Source organism: Lampetra planeri, chromosome 18, assembly GCF_965212315.1.
Source record: "Lampetra planeri chromosome 18, kcLamPlan1.2.h2, whole genome shotgun sequence".
NCBI lineage: Eukaryota > Metazoa > Chordata > Hyperoartia > Petromyzontiformes > Petromyzontidae > Lampetra > Lampetra planeri.
The window spans coordinates 11,071,137-11,099,113 of record NC_136124.1 but is presented as its reverse complement, the minus strand read 5'-3'; the positions used below and the strand labels follow the sequence as shown (position 1 = coordinate 11,099,113).

General features: G+C 46.7%; 2 protein-coding genes across 5 annotated transcripts; both read left to right on the top strand.

The window, feature by feature from the left end:
- On the top strand, positions 1-5,668 carry TASP1 (taspase 1). 2 transcript variants are annotated; one of them, XM_078602542.1, is made up of 2 exons: positions 1-95; positions 3,249-5,668. In XM_078602542.1, exon 2 carries the CDS (start codon positions 3,298-3,300, stop codon positions 4,477-4,479), a length of 1,182 nt encoding a protein of 393 aa, XP_078458668.1. In that variant the 5' UTR covers positions 1-95; positions 3,249-3,297; the 3' UTR covers positions 4,480-5,668. The 2 variants fall into 2 exon arrangements, with proteins under 2 accessions (XP_078458668.1, XP_078458667.1); XM_078602541.1 differs by having other exon boundaries at positions 66-154.
- On the top strand, positions 72-23,785 carry LOC144723649 (PITH domain-containing protein 1-like). Of its 3 annotated transcripts, none has more exons than XM_078602544.1 (7): positions 72-154; positions 12,208-12,410; positions 13,122-13,165; positions 13,612-13,689; positions 15,533-15,637; positions 20,236-20,344; positions 20,585-23,785. In XM_078602544.1, the coding sequence occupies exons 2-7, from the start codon at positions 12,210-12,212 to the stop codon at positions 20,684-20,686; spliced, it is 639 nt and encodes a 212-aa protein (XP_078458670.1). In that variant the 5' UTR covers positions 72-154; positions 12,208-12,209; the 3' UTR covers positions 20,687-23,785. The 3 variants fall into 3 exon arrangements, with proteins under 3 accessions (XP_078458670.1, XP_078458669.1, XP_078458671.1); XM_078602543.1 differs by lacking the exon at positions 72-154 and adding an exon at positions 8,503-8,593; XM_078602545.1 differs by lacking the exon at positions 72-154 and adding an exon at positions 8,642-8,776.
- The last annotated feature ends 4,192 nt before the right edge of the window (positions 23,786-27,977 follow it).

Here is a 27,977-nt window from a genome sequence, read left to right as displayed (position 1 = left end):
CACAGCAACCCGCGATGTCGTCGTAGCAGCAACAGCAGCCCTCTGCTTGACGAGTTCGCTTGGACGGGCGGGCGGGCGGGTGTCCCTTGGGAATGGTTTGTCTCGCAATCCGCGGCGTCGCGACGTTCCACGGGCAATCCGACACTCGCTAAAGGTTCGTTTTGTGCGGTGTTTTTTTTATTCTTCCCCATCCCACCCGTCCACACACCTCTTGGGAACGGAGACCCTCCGACTCGCCAGGCCCCGGCCACGTGAAACACACGGGGTTTGCTGCTGTCTGTGTGTCTGTGTGTGTATCTGTGTAGTCTGTGTGTCTGTTTGTGTGTGATCGTTCACCTCCCCTCTTTACCGTTCATTTATTCGGCCACGATTCGTGTGCGTGGTTGTTTTGGTAAATGAAGAACGTGTTGTTGTTTTTGTTGTGTGCGTGTGTGTGTCGTCTCGCGAAAGTAAACGCATTTTTAAGCGAGACGTGTTGCCGAGGTTAACGCGCAGTAAATTGTCAATATCCACGTGTAGCAAAGCTTCAGCGCTCTTGTGAAATGCAGCGTTATCAACAATATTCGTACGCTGGGCTGTCTTGTCAGGCTATACCGCTGGATGAAGGCCATTTCTGTGTGCCAAAGGGCTAAACATTGTCAATGTTAACATTGTCTGTGGCTACACAAGCATTTAAGACGCCAAGAGTGTGAGACTTGGTTTACTTTCATGCGGTTCAGACCACTCCGCCCCTGGTCAATCTGCTGGATGATGAAGATCTCGCCACGCCGGACCCTCATCTGCGAGTTGTTTGACCATATCAGCGGGAACTTTTTTTCCGGTATACAAAATGATGTGAAATAAAGTTCGGTTTGACCCTTTCGTGGCAATTAAACGGGGGTTGTTCAGGTGGTCAAACACCAGATCGATACATTTTGCAAGGCACCACGTGCGCATTAATCACACAAACTTGTGAAAAACATGCGAACAAACATGCTCGTTTATATGCATCGACATTGTTTGCATGTTTTGCCATAAGTACTGTGTGTGTGGCTAATGCAGACCTGATGATGCCTTGCGAAAGGTATCTGGTGTTTGACCGTACAATACATCAACACGCTTTATCAGTGCGGGTTGGTGAATCAGCCGTGATCGGGAATCGTGTCCTCTGGAAGCTGGATTCATAGCCACTGCTTCCTCTCTGTGTGTATGAATACAGAACAGTAATGCGTGACGTTGATAATATGTACGGCATATTGTCAGATGAACATGATCCATTGTAACTTGTATGACTATTCTGTATTAACCCCTCTCCACGGCGATGACATCACTTTACTCCCTCCGTTTAAGACTGAAACAAGAGGACTTCTTCACAATTCTGGCTATCACCTGATGAAGCTGGTTGTAATGACCAGCGAAACGTCATACTCGAATTGTAAATGTTGTGGGTTTACTGTCCAACACACCGCTATGCTGAAGTAGTAACTAATTGGCTAGTTTTATTTACGTGGCAAACCTTACTAATAATTGGCTGTGTCGGGTGGTGGTGGGTTTAAAAACACATTCAAATTTATTAAATCTAACCCAAAAAAACCTGTATTATGGATAATCAAGTTGTGCATTTCTACATATATTTCTGCACCTCCAGTTAGCACGGCTGCCTACGTATGGTGCGAAAGAAGTTCAGCGTACATACAATATCTTGCAACCCTGGGTGTTTTAGCCAGTCTCGTTGAGCCACGCTAATGAATGCTGCTATTGTTGAAGAGTTTTGAAATACAGTACGGTATGAAAGTGGATGCCTCCATGGGATTAGAATGTCCACAACTGGCTCCGGTCTAGAAGTGGAGACGAGCGTTCGACCACATGTTTCATAGATTGATCACTTCCAACAGTGGTAGAGGAATTGTATCGACTCAGAGATGTAATGAATCGACCACAGTGAATTTAACTCAGCGGTTTAATTATGAATTGAAGTAGCCAAACCTGCATATGTTTGGGTGGAATTTCACAAGCGACATTGTAATATTAGGTTTTTTTACCTTTTCAGTGATGTGGTAATAAATATACCAAGTGTTGGAAGAAGCCATTCACAGAGGGATACAAAACAAAAAGAATGTTCTCCCCTTTGTCTATCCACCGCTGGATGAACACTTTGGCACCTGCTTGGCACAGTCATTGCAGGTTGGTGAAGACTACCTTTGCAAATATATTACTGTCTACTGGAAACCAGAAATACTTTATTTTTAAGTTGCTTGGGGAAGCGGTGCATGTGATCACATGCTTTTCATATTCGGAAATTCGCATTGGATTTCCAGTTGAGTGATACTGTAAAAGTGGCATGAGATGAATAATTCAGGAGGAGGGATGAAAGTATACGTGTTCCTCCACAAAAAATGATTTACTCATGACTTTGATACAAATGTACAGGTATTACGTTTTCATGTAGATGCCTGGAGCATCCAGAGTAGTGCATTGATGGAGGGCAGTGAATGGTTTTAATGTATTAAATGGAAGAGGGCTAGTTGCTGATACAACAATTGGAGTGGTCTCCACGAGTCTGACGACCAAGGAGAGAGGAGACCTTAGAGGAGATGATGTGAGACTTTAAGGTCGAGATCTCAGAGGTCGCTGTTTTTTCTACTGGGCAGCAGCTACAGGATCTGGTAGAGTGTAGAAAGTGTTGGCAAAGTGCAGTGGTATCGATGGCTTTGGCCATCATGACATCTTGATCTTGACATTATTATAGAACGTGCATCAAAAATTAAGTGTCTATTGCAATCTACATTCATAATCAACGTTTTTGGGTTTAGATCGCGTTATTTATAAATGTGTCGTAACCCTCCGGTGTGTTGAAGCGTGAAACCACAATTTTTTTGTAAATGTTGTGGTTTCACGCTTCAACACACCGGTGGGCTAAAGCAGTGAACTATTTGTCTTTTGTCAACGTGACACTTTTTTTGCTGATTGGCCGTGTGGAGGGTTACAACACATTTATAAATAAAGCGATCTAAACCCAAAAACGTTGATTATGAATAATATTGGTCACGAAAGCCTACGTGCAATCTACATTGTATTTACAGACTTACTCTACTTAATTTTAGCATTTATTGTTTCTTAAGTCCACATCGTAATATAGCCCAGTCATCATCTTCCAGATGACTTAGTGAATAGAAACTTAATGATTTGTATCCAAGATGAAACCTCAAGCAGAGGTAGACCGACTGTGCGAGACCACGTCTTGTCTCCACATTCTCTTCTTGCCACAGACTGGGCGTTACAGCAGCATGCCTCCGCGTCCCCGGGCCGCCCAGCGCCATGCAGGAGGCTCCTGCCCCGCCCGCCGCACGGCCCCGCGCCACCGGATTTGTCCTCGTGCACGCAGGAGCAGGCTTCCACTCGGAGGCCAAGGCCAGGGAGTACAAGCAGGTGTGCCGCAGGGCCTGCCGCAGGGCGGCTGAGGAGCTGCGCGCCGGCGCGGGCTCCCTCAGGGCGGTGACGGCCGCGCTGGTGGAGCTGGAGAACTCCCCGCTCACCAACGCGGGGACGGGCTCGAACCTGAACATCGCGGGCGAGGTGGAGTGCGACGCCAGCATCATGGACGGCGAGGCGCTTCACTTTGCCGCCGTGGGGGCCCTGAAGCGTATCAAGAACCCCGTTCTGGTGGCCAACAAGCTGCTGCTGGAGGGGCGCAAGGGCAAGCTCTCGGCCGGCCGGGTCCCACCGTGCTTCCTCGTGGGCGAGGGCGCGCTGGCCTGGGCGCTGGCGCACAGCATCCCGACGTGCACCGAGGAGTCGCTGGTGACGAAGCTGAGCGTCTCCGTCTTCAAGAGGAACAAGCGCAAGCTGGAGATGGCGGAGGAATCGCAGACTCTGCACAAGCGGAGAAGGCTGTCGGTGCAGGCAGAGGCCGTGGCGGCGGCGACGCCGCTCGACACGGTCGGGGCGGTCGTGATCGACGCCAGCGGGCACGTGGCGGCGGCCGTGTCGAGCGGCGGCCTGGCCATGAAGCACCCGGGCCGCATCGGCCAGGCGGCCATGTACGCGTGCGGTTGCTGGGCGGAGAACGCGAGCGGCGCGAACTCGCACGCCACGGCCGTGAGCACGTCGGGCTGCGGGGAGCACCTCATGAAAACCATGCTGTCCCGCGAGTGCGCCCTCGCCATGCAAGCCGAGGACGCCCACCAGGCCCTGCTGCACACCATGCAGCACAAGTTCATCAACTCTCCCTTCCTGGCCGGAGAGGACTGCGTCATGGGCGGGGCCATCGTGCTCCGGCACCAGAGCTGCAAAGATGCGGGGGGCGAGTCGCAGCCCCCGCCGCCGATGCTGGTGGAGTTTCTGTGGACGCACACGACTGACAGCATGTGCGTCGGATACATGTCGACAGAGGACACCAAGCCAAAGACCTCCATCTCCAGGCTGCCTCCGGCTGCCGTCTCCGGCCGCTCTGTTGCCATTGAAGGTGGTGTCTGCAGACTTGGCGGTCCGCCATGCTAAACAAAGCCCAGAGGTCTTTGTAATGAAAGTGAAATGTCCTCCCCACTCAAGCGCGTTTGAGGGTGTGCTCCTATTCATTTATGGCCAGTGTTTAAGTTTAGGGCTCAACAAACCCTGGTAAATATATCCCCGCCCTCCTTGCCTAACCCCCCCTCCCCAACCATGAGAAATAGCCAGTGGTGGAAATTCCGTATTACCATGGAGGACATGAGTCCTTCCGTAGGATTACCACCTTGGTTCATGCCCTATGTTGTCCGATGTTGTGACACAATCACAATATGGTACTTGTCGACCCCAGTGGATGAGGGGTCAAGTTAACTCCACCCCAACTGGGTTTGAATTCGCACACTTTTCCCGATTGCGAATTGCAATCGTACGACTGTCAATGTAAATCTTTAATATTGCTACCTTGATCGACCTTTTTGTAAGCATGGTTAGAATTACCAAAACGCATTGTAAAAGTGTTTCCAAATGTAAATGTATTTTCTGCAAGTAATGTAAATATTTTGTCACGCCGCCAATGACATTTTGTCTTTAAATTAGTGAGTAGCCCTATGAATTGTGCAAAGCACGCATATTCCACTTTTTTTAATCTGCATTTTCAGGTCATACACAGTGTGGTTTGGATTTCAACATTAGTTCATATTAGCACCGTAGTTGAGTAGTTTTGAGTGTTTAAGTGTGTACTACTGGTTTTGCTGAAACAAAGGAAATCATGATACATTGATAAGCAAATGCTGCTAAGCGTAAACAATTCACCTTTACCAATGTCACCCGAAGGTGTAACCAATGACGTGCATGGCTGTGTTGTCTGAAGCTTGTGCGTGATTGTATTAACTTGAGCAATACTTAATGATTTAATTGACTAAAGTGAGGGTATAAGGCTGGCTGTGCAATGCAGATAGGGTCAAATCAATGCATATATGGTCAGTTGAATGTATGGCATTTCCATTTGCAGTGATCTCGCGTGATAATGTGTTAAGATTTAGAGCAGTTAACGAACGCTGTAAAGTGTTTTTTTTTTCAAAGAAAGAGCACTTTGTCCATTGTTGGCAGATATCAAAATTAAACACATGGGCCATAGTTGAGGTGCAAATGCTGCTGCTTTACACATTTGTCATCAAGTTGAGTACGAATGAATATGCCTACTGCAATATATGCTGCTAAAATAAACACATTTGCTATCTCAGCAGTGTTCTTGGTGTGTATTTGTGGATTGATCGACAACAGGGTTATCCAAACATGACCCCCTCAAGGGCCACCACAGTCTAACTTTACACATTTATTCTCTGTTCAAATGCAAATGAAGTAAGTTCAGGCTACACTTACCTGATGATTGGTAAACACATACCACGTGGCTTAAAGGGTGCTGACACGCTATTACTGTTGATATCTCGCGTGAGTTAATGTGCGTCACACACGACACACAAAGCAACTATTAAATTTCATCATCAGCCAAGATCATTCCACTGTTGGCTAAAATTCTCCAAAACCATCACCGTAACACCCCCCGGTTGACGTTGGGGATGCCTGGCTGAAAGATGCGATGACGAATATAGAAACAACAAAAGTCAAAGACATTTACAGGGTACGTGGAGGCGAAGGCCAAGGCGATAGATAAAATAAAATGCGGATGCTGTCAGCGACTAACTGTGCATTGAGGCAATGCAAATCAGGTCATGGTATTAATGAGGTGAGGTATTTGCGAAATGACGTGAAAGGGTGGGATGGAAATCGGGGTAACATCTTTCATGGTCCAGTGATGCAACAATCCATCTCGCACCTGTGCACAAGCTAATGTGATCACCTTATCTCCACGGTTGACGACTTGTCTTCCTCACACTTCTTAATTTCTCACACCCTTGTTAAAACCCACCGTCCACCACAACATCCTTCATCTCTGTGACTGACATAGCTTGGTTCCTCCCTCTTTCTTGTGCTCCAAGCACTCGGCCCCATGCAACAGCACCGGCCTCACCACCATCGTGTACTATACACTACACTATACACTACCCTATACACTACACTATACACTATACTATACACTACCCTATACACTCCCCGATACACTACACTATACACTACACTATACGCTACACTATACACGACCATATACACTACACACTACCATATGCACTACCCTATACACTACCATATGCACTATCCTATACACTACACTATACACTACCATATACACTACCCTATACACTACACTATCCACTACCCTATACACTACACTAAACACGATCCTATACACTATACACCAACAACCACCATTCGCCACTAAGTGGCGGTAACATCACCACGACGCTTGGGCCAGGCTATGTGCACGTTTAGGCCACGTGAAGAGTCGAACGCCCGCTGGCAGGTCACGGGGCAGACCCAGGTGTCACGGGTCGACTGAGATGACTGACCGATGCACCACCTGTGCCCCCTACTGTGCCAACTTTCTGTGCTTTATCCACCCGACACTCCGCTCGTTGTTGTGAGCGTCGCTCCTCCGCCCTCCGTTGTTGTTGGAGGGCGACTGCCTCCAACTGCCCAGTAGCGTCGTTCACGAGCCTCCTCCACAGAGGCCGATCTTGACACCGCTGGTACCAGTCATCGGCAAGTCCACTCAGCTCCACGTCCTCCTGTACCACATCACTCCATCTCTTCTCTAGCCCGTGCCGCGCCCGTTTAGCCCCCTCGATCCGGCCGAACAAAAGCTGTTTAGGCATGCGGTGGCTGGGCATGCGGGCTACATGACCCAGCCAGCGCAGCCTTGCCTGCCGGAGGAGCCCACCGATGGGACTTTGTCCAGATCTTTCAAGGATTTGTGAGCTTCTCACACAATCCAGCCTGGTTAAACCCAGGATGGATCGTAGGCAGGCCAGCCTAAATGTTTCGAACCGGCGAAGATGTTCCATTAGGGGGGTCCACATTTCGCAAGCGTAGAGGAGGGAGGGAATGACTGTGGCCGAGAAGACCTGACGCTTCGTGCGGAACGACAGACCAGGTAGCTTCCACACAGCGTTACGCAACCGATGAAAAGATAATGCCGCTCAACTGATTCGGAGTGAGACCTCTGTTGTCAAACTAGAGCCGGTCATAAGCACACTGCCCAGGTATGGGAAACTCTCCACTCTCTCCACTACTGCCCCATCACCGATTGGGAGTTGTGTGGGTGGATTGTCCGATGGTACAAAATACCCAGGCAGGTGCTTATTTTTGGTGGGGCTGATGGTAAGGCCCCACCTCTTAGTGGTAAGCTCTAGGTTCAGCAGCAGCGTCTCCAACTCCTCCTCTGAGTGAGCAGAAATTACCAGATCATCGGCATACATAACATGGTTGAGCAATAGGGAGCCATCCCTTGACCGCACCCTGGCATCGATCAGCCTCCCATTGTATCTACCAGGTGGAAATTCCTCCGGTACAGCTATTGATGAAGGCTTCACGAACTACGTGGTCGAAATAGATGTTAAATAATGCGTGAGCCAGAGGACATCCCTGTCGCACCCCAAGGTGTACAGGGAATGGCTCTGACTCCCGGCCACGTAGTTTTACCCGGGCCCGCTCACCATCATGAAGGTCCTTCATGATCGTGAAAGCACGAAGAACAACCCAGAGCCCAGGCCTACTGATGGTATCATTGGCCTTGACCAGGTTAATACACGACACTACCCACTACCCTATACACTACACTATAAACTACACTATACACTACACTATACACGACCCTATACACTACACTATACACTACACTATACACTACCATATAAACTACACTATACACTACCCTATACGCTACACTATACACTACACTATACACTACCCTATACACATCATACATTACCCTATACACTACCCTATACACTACACTATACACTACCCTATACACTACACCATACATTACCCTATACACTACACTATACACTACACTATACACGACACTTTCCCCTTCAACCAAACCGCTGCGCCACCGCTCCTCTCTAATGACAGGCACCCGCGTGTGACGTCACCCCCCCGGAGGGTGGGGGGAGGGGGTCGTGTGCGGTTATAAATTCGCCGCGGTCCCTTTGGCCGGGCTCAGGGGGGAGGGAGTCGCCGAGCTGAGAGGGTGCGCGCGCTGCAGGTGATGGTTGTTGTTGTGGTGGTTGTTGTTGTGGTGGTTGTGGTGGTTGTTGTTGTGGTAGTGGTTAGCGCTACGAACCCGGCGACCCCGGTTCGATTTCCACTCAACGTCGGTGACGATTTATCTGACCCGGTCCTGAGGCCTCCCCTAGGTCGACTCTGCCTCAAACGAGTACCGGATGAGGTGTGTAAACGTCGCCACTGGGGAAGACAAAGGCGGCCGGGCGTGGTTGCTGCCACAGTGCCAGTAGCCTTCATATGTGCTGCAAGATAACAGCACTTGCCCCTACAGGCTGTTAACACTGTACGGGGCATCTTTGCCTTTGTTGGAGTCGTTCGCCGCGGTCCCTGACCCCCAACCTCAGTCGCTTGGCTCAGGTGACGGCGACCACTCGCAGCGAGTTGAACACCGCGGTGGTTGTTGTGGTGGTTGTTGTGGTGGTTGTTGTTGTGGTGGTTGTTGTGGTGGTTGTTGTTGTGGTTGTTGTGGTGGTTGTTGTTGTGGTGGTTGTTGTGGTGGTTGTTGTGGTGGTTGTTGTTGTGGTGGTTGTTGTGGTGGTTGTTGTGGTGGTTGTTGTGGTGGTTGTTGTGGTGGTTGTTGTGGTGGTTGTTGTGGTGGTGGTGGTTGTTGTTGTGGTTGTTGTGGTGGTGGTTGTGGTTGTTGTGGTGGTGGTTGTTGTTGTGGTGGTTGTTGTGGTGGTTGTTGTTGTGGTGGTTGTTGTGGTGGTTGTTGTTGTGGTGGTTGTTGTTGTGGTGGTTGTTGTGGGTGATATTACTGTTGTGGTTGTTATGGTGGTGGTGGTTGTGGTTGATATTGTTGTTGTGGTTGATATTGTGGTGGTGGTGGTTGTTGTGGTTGATATGGTTGTGGTTGTTGATATGTTGTTGTTGTGGGTTGTTGTGTTTTATGTGGTTGTGGTGGTTGTTGTTGTGGTTGATATTGTTGTTGTTGTGGTTGTTGTTAACATTCGTTATTAAACACGGTAATAGTAGTAATAATCATAATGTAGATCCGCTTTAAACAACGGATGCACGACGGATGTATTAACATTGCCAGTGACTACGTTAGTGTAGTAACATTGCCAGTAGCTACGTTAGTGCAGTAACATTGCCAGTGACTACGTTAGTGTAGTAACATTGCCACTAACCACGTTAGTGTAGTAACATTGCCCTACGTTAGTGTAGTAACATTGCCACTAACCACGTTAGTGTAGTAACATTGCCCTACGTTAGTGTAGTAACATTGCCAGTGACTACGTAAGTGCAGTAACATAACCCTACGTTAGTGTAGTAACATTGACAGTAGCTACGACGTTTAATGTTGATATTAGCGAGTAAAAATAGTATTGGTATTTATGACCTTTAGAAGATGAATACTCTACTCTAATTTAAACAATGGGTTTTAATCGTACAGCGATACAATACTGTACTGTAACCCGATTATTTCAACAACAATCACATGCGCATCGTGCTGTTTAACAATAATAACAATACAGTAACTCCTGCGCCACATGAACAATATTAATGGCGATGTATAACTCGTATCGAAGCAATAATGGTGATTGTATTACGGTACCTGCCTGTATTACTATCGCATTCCTGTGTTATTGGTTTGGAGAGAGGGAGGCCTTTGTGCAGCAGTGGATTAATCATAGTTTGCAATGTGAATAATAAGTGTAACACTCATCAGTATTGTATGATTCACTTGATTAACAGTGCTTTATGGGCCGTCCATAAATGACGTCACGCACCTGGGGGGGTCAGACATTTGTGACGATGTGTGACGAGGGGGGGGGGGGGGAGAAATGTGACGTCACATAAAAATGCGCAACTTTAAATAAATATAGACAACACGTTCTACTTAATTAAATAGATTTTTTTAATCAAATGTTTTCTCCTACAACATCAGAGTACAGCGCCACATTAAATACGCACTACAATGACAATAGTTTAAAGCGATTTGTAGCATGTTTTATTTTTGGGGGGGGGGGGGGGCGGCAGAGCTTTGTGACGTCATATTTGTGGGGGGGGGTCTGACTTTTTGTGACTCCGTGTGACGACGGGGGGGGGTCAAAAATAGTCCAAAATCGCGTGACGTCATTTATGGACGGCCCTTTAGTGCTCAGTGTTGTATTCGCGCTGTGTGGCTACGGGGAGTTGCTGGTGGAGCGGTGGCGCTGCGGGCTTCACGTCCTGCGCTATCCACCCGAGTTCGATTCCCGACCACTGCGAATTTCAGTGGAGTGACATCTGAAATGGTCCCGCGCCCCGCCCGCCCCACCACGAACCTACACTGACCAGCGTGACGACAGACATATGGTCGTCAACACAAAGACAAAACAAAGATTCCCCGTATGGAATTTAAAACAGACTTTTGGGGCAAGTGCTGTCGGCGAGCGCCTAATAAAGGGCCGGTGCACACCACGCGCGTAAAGCGGCGGGGTGGCCAAACGCCACCACGCCGTGGCGATGTTTACACGCCCACACCAGGTTCTCGTTGAAGGCTGAGTCGACCTAAGGGAGACCCACGACCGGTTTAAATATTCGCCAGATATTGGTGGTGAGCGGAAACCGAACTCGGCAGTGCCCCCTGACCATTCTACTACCGCGAGAGTAATGGTCAAACAACCCCCGTGATCAGCACGGAGTGGGGAGGAGGCCTTCATCCAGAAGTGTTTTGGCAAAGCGTTATACATTATCTATCATAAGTGTGTTTTTTGGGTGAGATCGCGTAAATATAAACATCTCGTGAAACCCGCCAGCACTAGCCAATTGGTAATGTTTGTCACGCTAACAAAACTTCCCAATTACACCATTGGAACCTCCTTTGCCAGTAGCAAAATATGATAATTGTTTTTTTACCCTTTTATCTGGCAACAAAACTGACACCTTTTTTTACAAGGAGTCATGTTTGCATTGACCACAATACCTGCAGTCGGAATGCAAACAAAAAACAACTCTGATAATGTATGCACTGTCCTTGATATTGATTGGTCCACACCCGAGACGGCTTTCCTTAGAGCCTAGTCTCACATGGTGTTGGACCAGATGACACCAAAAGGCACACAACTCAAAGACAATGCACCATCATAGTATTTGTTGCCAGATAAAAGGGTAAAAAACCAATTATCAACTTCCCTATTAGTTACTACTTCAGCACACCTGTGTGTTGGAGAGTAAACCCACATCGTTTACGGAGTGTTTCACTGGTGATTGCAAACAGCTTCATCGGGCGAGTAGCCAGAATTGTGAAGGAGGAGTTCTGTTTCGGTCTTAAACAGAGTTAAGGTGATGTCGTCGCAGTGAGCCTGTCAGGAGCAACGATCAGAGGAGGGTTAATGTTATATCAATTGCAATGGATCATGCTAATCTGAGAATATGCAGTACCTATTATTGGGTGGGTTATTCACAGTTAACCAACATCCAGTGAAATGCTTTTATGTTTATTTTGTTGTCCCACCCCTTACCTCCAATTTGCATTAACTACACGTTCATATTTACGTGCTCCTACCCAAAATATTATGGATAACGTTGGTCGCGAGTGCCTCCTACGTGTTAAACTGACATTGTAAATGACTCGTTATTGAAGATGTCGTGTCCGTTGCGTTTGCGCAGTGATGGCTGGACACGGACACGGCCACGGCCCCGGTGGTGGGCACTGCGAGGCAGAGAGCCACGAGGAGGACGCGGAGAGAGGCGTGCAGTACGGACTCTTCCTGAAGATCGACCGTGACCGGCTCGAATGCCTCAACGAGCAGATTGACGGCTCGGGGAAGCAGGTCTTCCGGCCCTGGGATGAGCGCAACGACCGGAGCAGAGTAGGCGATGCTCGGACGCAACTCGGGGCTTTTGTTTGTACGACTGTGAAAGCTGCATTGTAACCGTAGTCGCCTGGCTCATGTTTCGTATGAAGAATGTGTGTGTGTTGAACTTCTTTCGTATACAACCATGCTAATCGGAGGTGATCGTGAGAACGGCATTGCAACGCAGCCTGGCCCATGCTGTGTGTGATAGCAAAAGCTGTATTACATCCTAGCCTAGCTTATGCTGTGTATGATCGGGAAAATAATGTATATTCGAAAGTAGATATGTTTTGTCAATCCACTGCTGGATGAGGGCCTCCCCACACTGTGTAGGTTGTGGCAGTTATGTTACGATACCTCACGCTCATATGTGTGGGTCGGTGAGGGTGCTAAGACTGCATGGGAGTACAAACTTCACTGCCTTCTGCTTGCCACAACACAACCATGCGGCGCCCGTAACAACTTGCTATGCACGGTGGTCACCCATACAAGCACTCTCCAGGCTCTCAACCCTGGTTGGGTTGGATTCGGAGATTTGATGAGAAGGGCCACAATCTGTGTGATTTGGTCAAAGGAAAGAGTACATTTTTTTCAGTTATAGATATTTTGTGTGTTTTTGTTCGCCATACAATACTGTTTGTCATACTAACAAAAGGAAATTGTGACGCAATGGTAATGACTGCAGTTATCAAGTAATAACAACACGTCATTTTTATTTCACTTTAGTTTGTTGAAAGTGATGCGGATGAGGAGCTGCTATTCAACATCCCGTAAGTAAGGAGGTCTGTTTCGATTGCATTCACATCCATTTTGGTTTGTTATCCTGCCCACCCCCACCCCTCTAAATTACATTATAACTTTTCTATCTGCACTGAGCCATGAGATGAAGACATTTCAATTTGGAAAAATATTTACGTTCATGCCAAGTATATGCAAATAACGCTCCTGTTCTGCTTGGGCTAATGTGGTGAACACCACTATCCTGTACAAGGGAGACGCAACACTTGCAAACTATACAAATCGGATGGTAAAACCTGAACACAAATTACGACCCTGAAACGTAATAATTTATCCAATCGCTCCATTAATTTCTGACATGGTTTTAGCCTGCCCTGAGCCAGCCATCCAATTTGTGTTGATTTACCATCAGTGTTGTACACTCCACCGACTTTACCATACCGCACTCCGCCCATCTGTTGCTGCTGCTGCTGCCCAGGTTCACTGGGAATGTGAAGCTGAAGGGGATTGTGCTGATCGGGGGAGAAGATGAGTCTCACCCTGCGGAGATGAGACTGTAAGGCACTTGGCATGCGCATCGCGTTTCCTTAGCTGCAGTGCCTCGGTATAAAGGCAGGTAAAGGTGCAGCCTTGCAATTGCTTGCTCATACCACTGCTGGCGGAAGGGGCCTCCCGCTATAGGGGGCTCTAGAGAGCCCATATACAGGGAACTCCACTACTTACGAACGTTCAACTTACCAACTTTCAGAGATACGAGCAAAACTGTCCCTATGTCCATTTGCCTGTTGGGCCCGAGAGCCATAAGTTCAACACGCCGCACAATAGATGGTGGTGGTGGCATCTACATCTGCAGAGCATGACGAACCAGTTGCATCTACAGGTGATTATACAACTTTTAAAGCCATTTCCCTTGTATGAGTAGATGCCATACAGCATGTCTGGAATTGACAGGATGAACAAATCGATTTGCGAACAGACCTGGAACCCAACTCGTTCGTAAGTAGAGGAGTTCCTGTATTATTATTTTACCTGTTTGACGCTGGCCATACTTTATAGAATAGGTGGCAGCATCCACACTTTACCCCATCAAATGCAACCTTTCGAGCGACTTAACTGTGATTCGTGTTACTCATTTATATGGCTGGGTGGACAGAGGCGGGGGGAGGGTTATTAGAAACTTGATTATTTTTTCAACTGCTACGCCGGGAGGTTGAAATGACGATCTCTGGATTGCAAGTTCATTGTGGCCACCTATCCACATCGGCAGTTTCTGCGGGTAATGCAGAAATATCTCATGGGACCTCCTTTGCCAGTACCAAAATATGAGAATAGGTTTTCCCCTTTTTTCTGACAACAAAACAGCTGTGTTAAGATATTCTTTGGGTCTTTTGGTCAAGCCTTTTGGCGTCCTCTGGTCTAACACCGTTTGAGACTAGGCTCGAAAGAAAGCTGTCTCTGGTGTGGACCAATCAGTTTCAAAGACAATGCATTTCTTATCAGAGTGTTTTTTCTTTGCTGACCACAAGTTTTGTGGTCAATGCAGACATGATTCCTTCTAAAAGGTTTCAGTTTGGTGTTTTAACATTGTAACACCTGTTTTGTTGCCAGAAAAAAGGGGAAAACCTATTCTCATAATGCAGAAATGTGTTTTTTTGCCTCCTCTCTTTAGGGCATTCCAAGGATAGGTGACGTGAGGGAGCCACGATAATGTTGTAGTCTGTGGGTAGCCCCGTACTATGGACACGGTGACTCTTCATACTCGTGGTAGCGGAGTGGTTGGGAAAGTGCTGCCCCCTACTGGACCGTGCGTAACTTGAAGGGATCTCAAAGGTAGCTTTGCGGTATCCTCTCCCATGGGCTGTCATCGAACACTGCTGTGCGAGAGATGTGAACAGATACTTTGTCTCGTGACACGACACCGGTTTAACATTCGGGATCAAATTGTGGGAGTAACACATTCAGGAGTGCCGTTGTAGTGAGATGCTAACTGCCTCGTCTGGTATACAGGCGGTCGTGGGTTCGATGCTGACCCTAAAGCCTGTATATTTGGAGTTTGCATATTCTCCCTGTGATTGTTGATTTTTCTCTGGGTCCTCCAATTTTTCTTCCACATGTAGAAACATGCTTTTAGAGTATTTGGCTGCTATACAATTCCACGATAAGCCATTGTGTTGAGCTATCATTTGTGGCCAGGTCGTTTCTGAAAGAATTATATATCTCAGCGGGCCTTGCCTGGTAAATAAAAATTATTTAGTTTTACGATCAGATGGAAAGATTACTGAAGATGACTTTTGGGAGTTTCTTAAGCACAACACATGTCACAGATGCCGCACAGATGAGGGGGCCTCGCTTGTGACCTGGAAGCGTGTGTGTGCGTGCGCGGCGTGCGTACCCCACAGTTTCAAGAACCTGCCACACATGTCATTTGATGATACGACACGGGAACCCGACCAGGTGTTCGGCCTCCAGCACGACGACACGGGGCTGCTGGAGTACCCCACCAAGTAAGGGGCTGTGCACCTTTCACGAGCTCTGCCAGAGTGTGGTCCGCCGTTGACGAGCTAAAAAAAATTGGTTTATTTTGTTTATACTCTTTGGTTTTTTCGGTAAAGTCACGTAGGTAAAAAATTTAAAGAAATCGTGACGTTTCGGGCGCAACACAGGTGGTGTGTGCTTGTGTTGCGCCCGAAACGTCATGAATCCTTGCAGTCACGAAAACTTCAAATCTAGAATTAGTTTATTTTGGTTAACCGGGTGAGAACCAGGAGGAGTCTCGTATGAAGGGCCTGCAAAGTGACCTGGGGCATTTGTCTGCAAGTAGGGGGAGATGTTTGCTTTGTACGATTCCGATTTTCAAATTGGGCAGAATATGGGCCCTGACGCTGGCACACGATGGCCTACTCTTGTCCACAGTGATGTCCACAGTGAAGCAGATGGCATGTAATATTGTTCTTACCCTTGCAGTAACCTCTGCAACATGTAGGTATGCATGTCGAACTTCTTTCGCACCGTACGTAGCCAACAGTGCTAATCGGAGTGTGGTGAACGCGCTACTTCTGGGGCATGTCGTCCTGCGGAAAAATCGGCATCGTGTTTAGTGCTTGCGCACGCAAAGCCTATGCTGCCATTCATGATTGTGTACAAATATACAGCTGTCTTGTACATCCACTGCTGGATAAAGGGTCTCCCCACTCGGTGTGGGTCGTGAGAATTTTTTAACCATTAGTCGGGGAGCATAGACGTGGGAACAGTGCAAAACTACAATGAATGTTGCAGTACCACCCACAACGTAGCCCTATTAATCGCACACTGTTATGTATGGGGGTCACCCATTCGTCTCTATGCAGGCTCAATTCTGCTTAACGTAGGAGATGCGACGAGTTTGGGCGCAATCCAGGTGGTTTGGTCATAGGGAATCGCAAATACGGCCGAATTAAATTGTTGGCGGGGAAACGGTTTCTGCCAGAGTATAATAGAAGAACGTCAGAAATTCCAATGTCAAAACTGGAACCTTCTGAGAAGCTGCGTTACATGTGCCTTTTATAGTTTGGTCATCAGGGGGCGCTAATAACCAATCATCATGTATCCAAACTGTTAAGAGGTCTGAGAAATACGCAGTCGAGTTTAGGATTTCAGCCTTCTACTGAATTTGCAGCACTGGCTCTACAGAACACATTCCTGCGGAGGGAGCTGGTAGGAACGTTGGGTTGCTTGGTCAATGGCCAGGGTCAACGGCGGCGTGGTGTATTCCGCAAATATGCCCGACTGTAAGGGCGGGCACAAGCCGGCGTGAGTAGGTTAAACGTTGAGTTTTATAAGGGCACCACGGGGTGACCAGCCTCTCCACACCCTGCCCCACCTCTCCCAGCCCCCACCCAGCCCCTCCCCACCCAGCCCCTCCCCACCCAACCCCACCCTCCCCACCAAGCCCCTCCCTGCACGATGGACGGACACAATAATCCCCTATGGGCTGGTGTAACCAGGAGGTTCCTACCAGTATAACATGTGAATTAGGCCACTTTTCTGCTGCATACAGTTGTAACCAACCCGTGCCCATAACAGAGCACATCACCCCAATACCTCGATTCATCCACCAGCTCCCAATGCAGTCCCAGATGAACTACAGTCTGACATTACCCTCATCATCGTCACGATTCAGCATGGATTCACCCCCCCCACCCCGCCTGCCTTTTCCCACTTCTTGTTCCCTGAGCGCTCTGCTCCAGCAATCGTGGTGGCTTTGTCGAAGGCCCCAGTTAACCGAGGCGTTGTGGGTGTCGCTCCTTCCTTTGTTGTCCCTGTAGTTTGAAATTCTCTCGCACCAGCCTCATCCACACTGTCGACTTCCTGTCTCCTGTTTAAGTTTTGAGCAATGACTTTTCTCCGCCTATGTTTTTTTTTCTTTAGCAAAAAAATAATGATACCTCCGTTCTCCCAATCCTCGACTTGTCCCACTGTTTTCATTCGGTTTCTCAAGACGCGGTTACAGTTAGACGCTGTCTTAACCTGAAATGTAACGCAGTAAGTCCCCAATGTTGCTCCTGTTTACATTGTCTCTCAATCCCGTCGCCAATGAATTGGGGAACGTAATTCGATTTGAAAACACATTGATTCACTCAAACGTTGTTATGAAGAAAATTTAAAGAAAAAAACGCAATACCGGGCGGTCCCCGCTTTTATGACACAATGGGTTCCTGGAAACTCGTCATAAATCTGTTCATCGTAAATCGGACCCTCTTTTCCCATAAACAGTAGGAACAGTATAAGCATCAGCCGTATTGATCAGGGTTTAGTGAGTACAAATCCACAAGAAACACTTGAGAATAATAAAAGCTCCACGCCAAGTCACCAGACTTATACTCTGTCCAAATGCGTTCAGAGTTGTCGGAAGATGCGTCGTAAATTAAGTGCTTGCAAAGTGAATCGATCCATGGTGCTGTTATGTAAACGTCGTAAATGTGGAGCGTTGTGAATCGGACCATGATAAACCGAAAACCGCCTGTAGTCTGGGCAGTATACAAAGGCCTCTGTTTACATCGCCATACAAGATTCACTACCTCCCCTCTACACCGTAGAACCCCTCTTAACGGCGGTAATTGGTTCCATGACACCGGTCGTTAAGTGATTTGGTCGTTAAGCAATTATAGGAAATACATGTTAAAGATTAATTTGTTCGGATCGCATCGAAAGTTACCCCTTTTCACCCCAAAAAGTACTTTATAATATTTAAACAATGGATATTAATACAGAAAGATACTAAAAACATTATAAACACATAATAATGCTTAATGCATTAATTAATGTTTACTGTTCCTACAACAGCCCGTCGTTAACAGAGAAATTGTCGGGAAGTGAAAACATTCGGCTCTATGGAGGCACTAAACTACACTATACACTACACTACTACACACTCCACTATTATACGCTACTATACACTACACAATACACTACACATTGGGCTCTATTGAGGCCCGTCGTTAAGAGGCGTTCTACTGTAGATGCAATCTCCACTATTATCTTTGGTGAGTACTCGGAGGTAACTTGTATAAATATTTATTTAAACTTGCTACATTACACATTTTGTTATCTTTTTAGTTTTTTACGTAATATTTCTCATGCGGATTTTTACCCCAAAAAAATTACCCCCAGGAAAGTATCCTAACTTTATAGAATTAAGTAAAGGGTATAGAAGCTTTTGATTTACGTTGTTTCGCCTACCGTTGCGTTTTACGGGGACGCATCACCAGTGTAAATAGATGACTCTCCATATTATTTTGTCATGTGTGTAAATGCAATCTCCACTATTATCTTTGGTGAGTACTTGGAGGAAACTTATATAATTATTTAACAAAAGATGTAATGTAGCAAGTTTAAATAAATAGTTATATATGTTTCCTCCGGGCACTCACCGAAGATAATAGTGGAGATTGCATTTACAGTAGAAAGTCTCTAACGACCACCCCTGTTAACGAATAATCGCTTAACGATGGGCCTCCATAGAGCCCACTGTGTAGTGTATAGTGTCGTGTCATGCGTGTATTGTCGACATTGGTTTTAACATTAGTTTTACAGGCATCGAGTTTCTTGATATTGAGACGTGGTAACGGCTTGAGGTGTTACGGCGCGATAGAGGTTGTTATTACTACACAGCAGCCTATTTGTGAATGATATATTTTGACCATATAGCACATGTAATTGGTGTATGGTCATATCTCACAGGTGAGCCTGTATGTCAGTGCTAGGCATGTTAACGATTTACCCATCAGCCCACAATATATTGAATGACTGGTTTAATTCAAGAATACATGTTTTTTGGTTGCATTATTCTATGCGTGTACTGTTAGCATAGTGGGGAGCGGTAGTGTAGTGCTTAGCTCATTGCGCTATGAACACGGCCACCCGAGTTCGATTCCCGCTCACGGTCAACACTGGTGATGATTATCTGAACCGGTCCTGGGCCTCCCCTAGGTCGACTCGGCCTCAAACAAGTACCTGGTGTGGTGTGTAAACATCGCCACTGGGGAGACAAAGGCGGTCGGGCGTGGTGCTGGCCACCCACCCCCTCGTGTACCGTTCCGGCCTTCATAGGTGCTCACTAACAGCACTTGCCCCTACAGTCTGTTACAGGCTATACGGAGGAACTTTGTGTGTGTTAGTCGATATGTGTGTTTGTGTGAGTTCATATGTGTGTGAGTTGATGTGTGTGTGTGTGTGTAAGTCCATATGTGTGTGAGTCTGTGTGTGCGTCAGTCGATGTGTGGGTGTGTGTGTCAGTAGATGTGTATGTGTGTTCAGCAATATGTGTGTGTAAATGCATATGTGTGTGTGAGTCCATGTGTGTGCGTGTGTCTTTTTCGCCCGGGCAACGCCGGGTACTTCCCGCTAGTAGGCAATAAACCAGTAATGTTAATACAGTTATGAGTGAATGTTGAGCTTCTTTTCTACCTTTCTTAGCCAACTGCGCTAATCAGATGTGCGGGGGAAGGACAACAATGAGTGAGTACTGCTGCTGATGTGCAGAAACGTTTCGCCTGATGTTTCCCTTCACTCCTGCTCTCCCCGCCGCCAAATCACACCCCCCCCCCCCGTTGCTGCGTGTCAGGATCGCGCGCTTCTCCAGCGTCTACCACCTCTCCATACACATCTCCCGCAACTTCGGTGCGGAAGCCACGCGGATCTACTACATCGGGCTGCGGGGAGAGTGGATGCAGGTTTGTGTTCGCTACTTCGCTCGCAATGTTGGTGAGGAACAATTTGTCGGGTACACCGCTCACTTCGTCGAGCTGGCCTCTCAACAATGTCACAACCAGCTCATTGTACGTAATTTATATAGCATGATGGTGTACGCACGTACGTACCTCCGATTAGCACGGTTGGCTGCGTATGGTGCAAAAGAGGTGCAATGTATCTGGATTGTTGGCTTCTAATCTGACACGTTTTTTTCCCATCAGGCCCACCAGCACAAGGTGACCCTGTGCACATACGAGGCCTCGGCCAACCCAGCCGACCACAAGGTCGACCTCTTCTCCCCTCAGACTCACTACATTTCCTGAAGGCCTGTGGGCCCGCTACGCATTTGCTACGGACATCCTCTGAGCGGCAGTAAACTACGCGACCCCCCCCCTTAATTTGTTATGATTCACGTTCCCAGTGATGACATTCCGCCGCGGTGTCATCGTCGTCGCTGGGAAACGATGTGGCTCCGCTTCAGACGGTCATTGCCGGTAATGCCATGCGCTGTGTTTGTTTTGGATTGGCGTGGTTCGTGCGGATTGTGACCATCTCAGACAGAGTTCTGCCAGTTACACGTCGAGTGTGTATTGTGTTATAGCAGCCTTGCTGGAAGTGTCGATTTAAGGTTTAAGTTATTAATCAAGTTCTAGTAAAAAAAAAATATTTTGCGGTAGATCCCCTTCCCCATTAACAGCACTACTTCCGGGAACTTGCACAGATGGGCATTTTTTAGCGATTCTCTTAGCGGATATAAGATTGGCCATAGAGGATGAGAGCGGGGCAGGAAGTGAGAGAGGGGTGTTGCCGGTGATGGGTATGTATGAATGGTTTGATACGGTGAAAAATAAATGTACTACTGGGTTTGTGCAGTTTGTGATCGGGTTGTGCGTGGGGTTGGTCATGTGCGTTTCAGTGCACGCGCGGTTGTATGCATGTACGGTTGACTGCAAAAAGTCTTGTGTGGTGCGTGTGTGTGGTTTAGCATGCGTGGTTGACTGAAGCACAGGTGATTGACAATCTACCGTCAAGTTATTTTTCATCCGTTCATTCATATGCAGATTAGAGTAAATTTCTACATTTTTGGTAATTCTTTCCTTCGATAGATTTAACTAAGACGGACGTGTTTTTCACAAAGTACTACCAATACGTTTTTGCTCATTTGTGCAAAAAAACCCCCACTCTCTAAAGATTATGGCTAAGACTAGAAGATATGTGACACAGTGTTGACCAAATATTCTGTTTAACATCTTGACATTTTTTTCTTTAATATTATTTATCTACTGAACATGATGGCATCTTGGTTTTCAGGCGATAAAGCAAATTATCGTTGAGGTTTGTGTAAAAACGGCTTTGATGAAGTTGCCCAAGGCAAAGCAGAGTTAATATGTTGAAGGAAGCACAGCCCAAAACACATCTCTTGGACCTACACAAAACACAGGTTGCGCCAGGCTGTCCAACATGAGATGGAAGTCTTGTTAATGAGAAGCGAGGAACCATGCTCGTTGATTTCTGTAATGCTCTCCAACATATGATTGCCCTCAGGAGTATTTAATTCCACACCGACTCGCGTGGTGTGAGACGACATTTCTGTGAGATGACGTCGTGGGTAGTTGAGGTCTGTGTGTGACATCGTCGCCTCGCCTGTTCAGCGTTGGATTTTTAACGCCAAGTTTATTGCAATCCTTTTGATCAATTTGATCGGTTTTTTTTTCTGGAAAAATTTGTAATGGCAATACAACTTTATTATAGAATGTTATTTATATTGGATCCTGTTTAGGACCATTATTGTGAACCCCTCCGCAAAAAAACACAAAAACCCCACTCCTGTGAGAGACACACAGATGGAGGCAATGCTTTTACGCTTTTGAGCTTTGCAAAGCATCACACATTTCAAAGTGAACCGTAAACTATCCCCCATTAATGTCGCTGTACTTTTTATACGACGTCACTATTGACATCACTTTGGGCACACCTCCAAAGTCGACTTAAAGTCTTCGTTTCTCAACTTCATGTTGGACAGCCCGGAGCACACAGCGGAGGTGTTTCTCCAGAGAACAAGAAGCCGTTTCATGTTCTGTGTTATCCTTTAAACCCGACGTGAAGGTGGCACACTCATGTCCTAAAATGTTTACTGCACTTAAAAGTGTCGCATTCATTGTCTTGCACAGCTATGTCAAAAGGCTCAAAATACAAAAAAACTTCTCCGATATTCCACCTGTTCCTGCATTTTTCTCTGCCACTTACGGCAATAAGCTTGAGGGTACTGGTTTTAGCGAGTTGATTGTTGACCCTTTGTGAGTCTGGCTGCTTGAAAGGAAACCTAGTTTTTGAAAACCTGGCTTGTTATTTGAATTTTGGATGCAGCAAAAAGTCCCCTGCAGTCTGCTGACTGCATGTGCGTTTCCTGCTGACGTTTTGGTTGGAGTCAACAGCCACCAGGCCAGTGACACTGTGACTTAGAGTGCCTGACTCGAGCAAAAGGTTGTGAGCGTTTAAAAATCCCCGCCGGGGTGCGGTGTGCAAACTCAGCATTGCATTTATCTGGGGGTTGACAATGAGTACTGCTTTTTTTGTTGAAAAGTTAAGTGGGTTAACCCATGGTTCAACTGTCCCCCACCAAAGTAACGTGGAATTTGCAGCATTGGCTTGGAATTGTAAATGAAGATGGGCACTACGCCCCCTTACTCGTTTGAGTCTGGTGACGCTTCGGCCTTGTTCAGTCGGTGGTGATTCGAATAGCACGTACAATGTCACGTTACTTGAGGTGTGTACTGATGTGATACAATGTTACGACTTGAGCAAAATTGCCCAATGCATTCCGCTCAAGGCACTTAGAAGACGGAGTAATCAATTTAACTCGTATTACGTCACAGGACAACTTGGCAAAGCCTTCATCCATCCAGCATCGTATTGATCATGGCCAATGATGATTATTGGATGGGTCACTGCAAAGGGCCTGTGTTCATGTTTTCTTAAGCACAGATATTTTAAACCTGCTGCTGTAACAACCAAACTGACCAAGGTGGATTAATTTCTTTAAAGTTGATGTAACCAGACAAGTTGTGAACAATGGAAAAAAAATTTATCTCGACAATTAGTTTTTTTTTTTCTACAATGTGTGACGTTTGTTCGTTCTCTTATAGCAAAAGGCTCCTGTTTACATGATCACACGGCGGTATGATTGGGGATGTCGTAGCCTTACATGCGTGGAAGCCTTAAGCGCTGCTGCCAAACTTGTTTGCACTGTTTATACGTAAACATGCGTGACTGTGTGCTTGCAAAGCCATGAATTTATACACGATTACACGTGGGTGTTTGCAAACTTCCTCCGGACTGTGCTTTTCTCTCCACAGGTGTGTATTATTAATGATTTGTAAGAGGGAGAAAAGCCGTGGAATAAATGTGCTCTGCAGAAATGACCCATACATTTACTCAAATTATTTGGTGCGGCTTCATTGGTCGTGGTCCACAAGCACACATAACATCTCGCCGTAGTGGCGAGATCTTAACTCCCTCGCCTGGTATACAGGAGGTTGGGGGGTCAATCCCGACCCTGACGACTGTACATTTGGAATTTGCATGTCTCTCTCCCTGAGATCGCTTGGATTTTTCTCAGGGTCCTTCGGTTTTTTTTCCCCCTCCACATTTAGAATCATGCGTTTAGAATATTTGGCTGGTATAAATTTCCACATGATGATAATCCACTTCGGTGAGCAATCATTTGTGGCGAGGTCACTCCTGAAAAAGAGCTATACAGCTCAGTGGAGCTTAGCTGGTAAAAAAAAAAAATCTTCATTTTAATAGTTTAACAACAACTCAACACGCATCTGTCAATAACATTGCCTTAAAAATAAAAGTGTTTTAATCCACAAGGTTTTAGGGCAATGGTCATTCTTCACAGGACACACAGGCCAGAGAGGCACCTCCTATATGTACTGATTTACAGCAGTACTTGAGAGGTACCTGTCTGGCAAATTTGCACTGACGCCGGCTCACAAGGGCCTGTTCTTGCGAATGACAGCACGGGGTCTTTAACATCCTCTTTGCAGTAGACCGCATGTGGCAGTTTTATGGCGAACACACCTGCAGTATTGACCGGAGCGGCCGCTGGATTCAAACCACGGATCTCGTGAACTGCAACAGGCGGTGAACACGCCACTGCAAAGAGACGTCACCGCCCTTTTAAGTCATGCATTGCGTGCTTATTTGTCCTGCTAAACAAATGCATGTGGTGGATACAGCCGATTCAGGCTTGTAATTGGCGAGCAGCGCATTGACCGCATGTAGACGTGGACTCCTATCTGCACGTTACATAAGTCTTTTGTGGTGCCTCTTTGCTGTTGGGTCACATTGGAGCAACCTTCCCAGTAATGTTGACACTTCCTGGAATGTGTGGAATCCGTTGGGGCTCGGAAATGTCATCACAGGGTACAGCGAGATATGCTCACCGCTACACTATAAAAAATAAAGGCATCCCTTACGTAATACGTTAACATCACTAAACATTGGGACCAGAGAGACGCCCTACATTGGGAGGTTGAATGGATTCCTCGGTTGCACGAGGCTGTGATTCGGTTAGCGTGTGTCATGAAAAACCAAATCACCAATTATCTATTAAATGTCTTTTATGTGCCAATCGCAATCTACAAATAAGCCATTTGTACATGTTTTTAAAGTGGCACATTGACCAAGACACATTGTAAATTACTGGCGTAATGTAGATATCAATTACCGATTTGCTATGCCTCATTTCATTTCTGTGCAAATTCCCACTAAATTAGAAGTGTATCACTTAAGTACCAATTACAAATGGCTAATTTGATCAAATAGCATATTTAAGTTGGAGGTAATTTTAGATGATGCCAATCTCTGCCAGTAATTAAACTAAAACATCGTTAACTTCTGTGTGGTCGTAGCAATGCTCATTATATATCCAGCACAAACTCACCGAGCCTCAAGTGCCCTACACTGCTATACTGTACTGCATTTGGCCAATTCCATGAATGAGATGTTTAGTTTACCCTCAAAAAACCCCATGCATACACGAGGAGATTACGCTTTTAAAGTGCCAGACTCGGAAGTCGTGAAATTAGGTGGGAGAGCGTTCCAGAGTGTGGGGGCTATACGGGCGGATTCTCGGTCGTTCAATAATTAGTTTGAATTTTTTTTAAAAGGAGTCTGTGATTCCTTACGTTTTCCCGGTACTCTTTACATTGGCAGCCCCGAGCCTACGCTGGACGCTCCACAGCCCCCACGTAGCATGTTCATGGATTTTCCATTTCCACGCGCCTGTCTGTTGCGTCGCACGAAACGTGACTCAAGATAAACCCAGCAGGTGGACGTAGGGTACTATTTCGCAAAGCAGTGGATATGTGGTGTGTGTGGAAATGTTGGTTTTGGGAAGATATGTGCGCAACCTGCAGTTTCCTTACCATCACCGTGCGTGAATGTTTGGATCCAGGCGTGGTGACTCGTGCTATCCACTGCATTAGAGGCAAGGCTTGGTGGATCACGCAGAGGTTTGTGAAACTCCCAAACCAGGTGGTACTGCGAGGTAGCCATGCGATGGCCGTAAACACATAAAGTACGTAGAAAATTAATCACTAATTGGAAGAACGCACCTTGATATATAGAGAACTGCAGAGCTCGGGCGATTGTTGGTGCTGGCTCACCGCCTGGCTACCTTTCCCACTTGTCTGATGGCTCCTTCTTGCATCACTGAGTCATGCTGTCTGGTCGAGAGTGAGTGAATATTGTGCGGTGTGTTACAAGTTGAAATTATTATTAGTACAGAAAATTGGTTCACGAATACATCTGTGTGGACATTTGAATGTTGTACCCTCTTATATGTGGGTTGTTTCCGGCATACACTGGTTTCCTCCCACAAACAAAACGTTTGTGAATGAATCTGTGCATAACATCCCAATGCAGAACCTTCCTAACACCTGCTATGTATGGCAAGGTGATGATTTTGATTGGGTCCTCAGATGTTTGTCTCCTCATGGTTGGGGATACACCTTTGCGGATTGTGTGGTCTGAATATCCATTCATCTTGAGGGCTTGGTGTACGTGCTTAAGTTCACTGACTAGGTGGTGTTGGTCGGAGATGCAACGGGCCCTATGGTGTAGTGTTTTGATGAGGGAATTCTTCTGGGCTGGATGGTGGTGGGAATCAGGCTTTAGATAGGAATCTGTGTGGGTGGCTTTCCTGTAGACAGAATGTCCCAACGAGCCATCAGGTCTCTTCTCAATCAAAACATCCAGAAATGGTAGCTTGCCCTCATTTTCCACTTCCATGGTGAATTTGATGGATGGGTGTATGGAATTTATGTGGTTGAAAACTTGGTTCAGTGCTGGCAGGCCATGTTTATAGAATGTACCATTCCAGGTGGAATGGTACATTCTACAAACAAAATGAAGGTACCCCTATGGGTTTTCCCTTATCACCAGTGGTAGCGAATGTCTCCATGGAGAAATTTGAAACGGATGCCATCCTGACATCCACCCTACGTCCATCCTTGTGGAAGAGATACGTAGATAACACGTTCGTCATCTGGCCACATGGCCTGCCAGCACTGATAAAAAAAAATGCAACCACATCAATTCCTTCTCATCCTCTCTCAAAGCCTCGCCTCTTCTCCATCGCCCATTCTCTTCCTCTTCCCTCCCCTCGCCCGTCCATTCCTTCACGTGCCTCTCCTACCCTTTCGTGATCCCTAAGTACCCACTATCGCTATCACTCATTCCTAAATCCTTGTACACCCCTGCAATCTGAATCATTATATTCTGCCGCCGTTCTGTAAGCTGCGTCAAGCGCCTTGAGTGAAGTCGCTCTATATAAATATAAATTAAGAGTTAGATTATTCTTTCTGTCACACTAGCGTAATTCGAAGCATGCACCTACCTACGCTTCTTCACGCACTTTTCAGCTCTATTAGACCCATCTTAGATTTTGTGATGCCGCCGTCATTATACCAATCAATGGCAATGGACGGCAGGATACCATAGGGGAACTGAATAAGAAGACTGCAAAGTTGGGGCCCTAAATAAACGGCAAAGAAATGTAATCACCAATGGCAAGTTCTCTGAACGAGCGAATATTGCTTTCGAAGGGACACAACTGGACAACACAGCAGATGAATGTAGACCGAGAGCAATTACATTTGAAGGCGGCCCAACATCACGCACCGGTTGAGAGATGTTAACTACCTCGCCTGGTATACAGGAGGTCGTGGGTTAAATTCCGACCCTGACACCTGTATATTTGGAGTTTGCATGTTCTCCCCGTGGTTGTGTAGTTTTTTACGGTGTGGGGAGGGGGGGACAAAATGCAATTTAGATACACAACCAAAGATCATGGCAAGCCTTGACACACAACGTATGCTTTGTGCTAGACAATGTAAATGGTAACTTAAACGGTCAAGGGTATTGCTAAGTTACTTCGTTTTGTACTCTCAGTTTTTCAGGATGCATCACTGGAACCCTCCAGTGATGCATCCTTCAAGCAACTCTACCCACGTGTGCTGGACTCTTCTACGCATGTTTCTAGATTCAATTACTTATAATAATGTTAATTTGAAATGCGCACAATTTGCACTTGCCCGAAGGCAG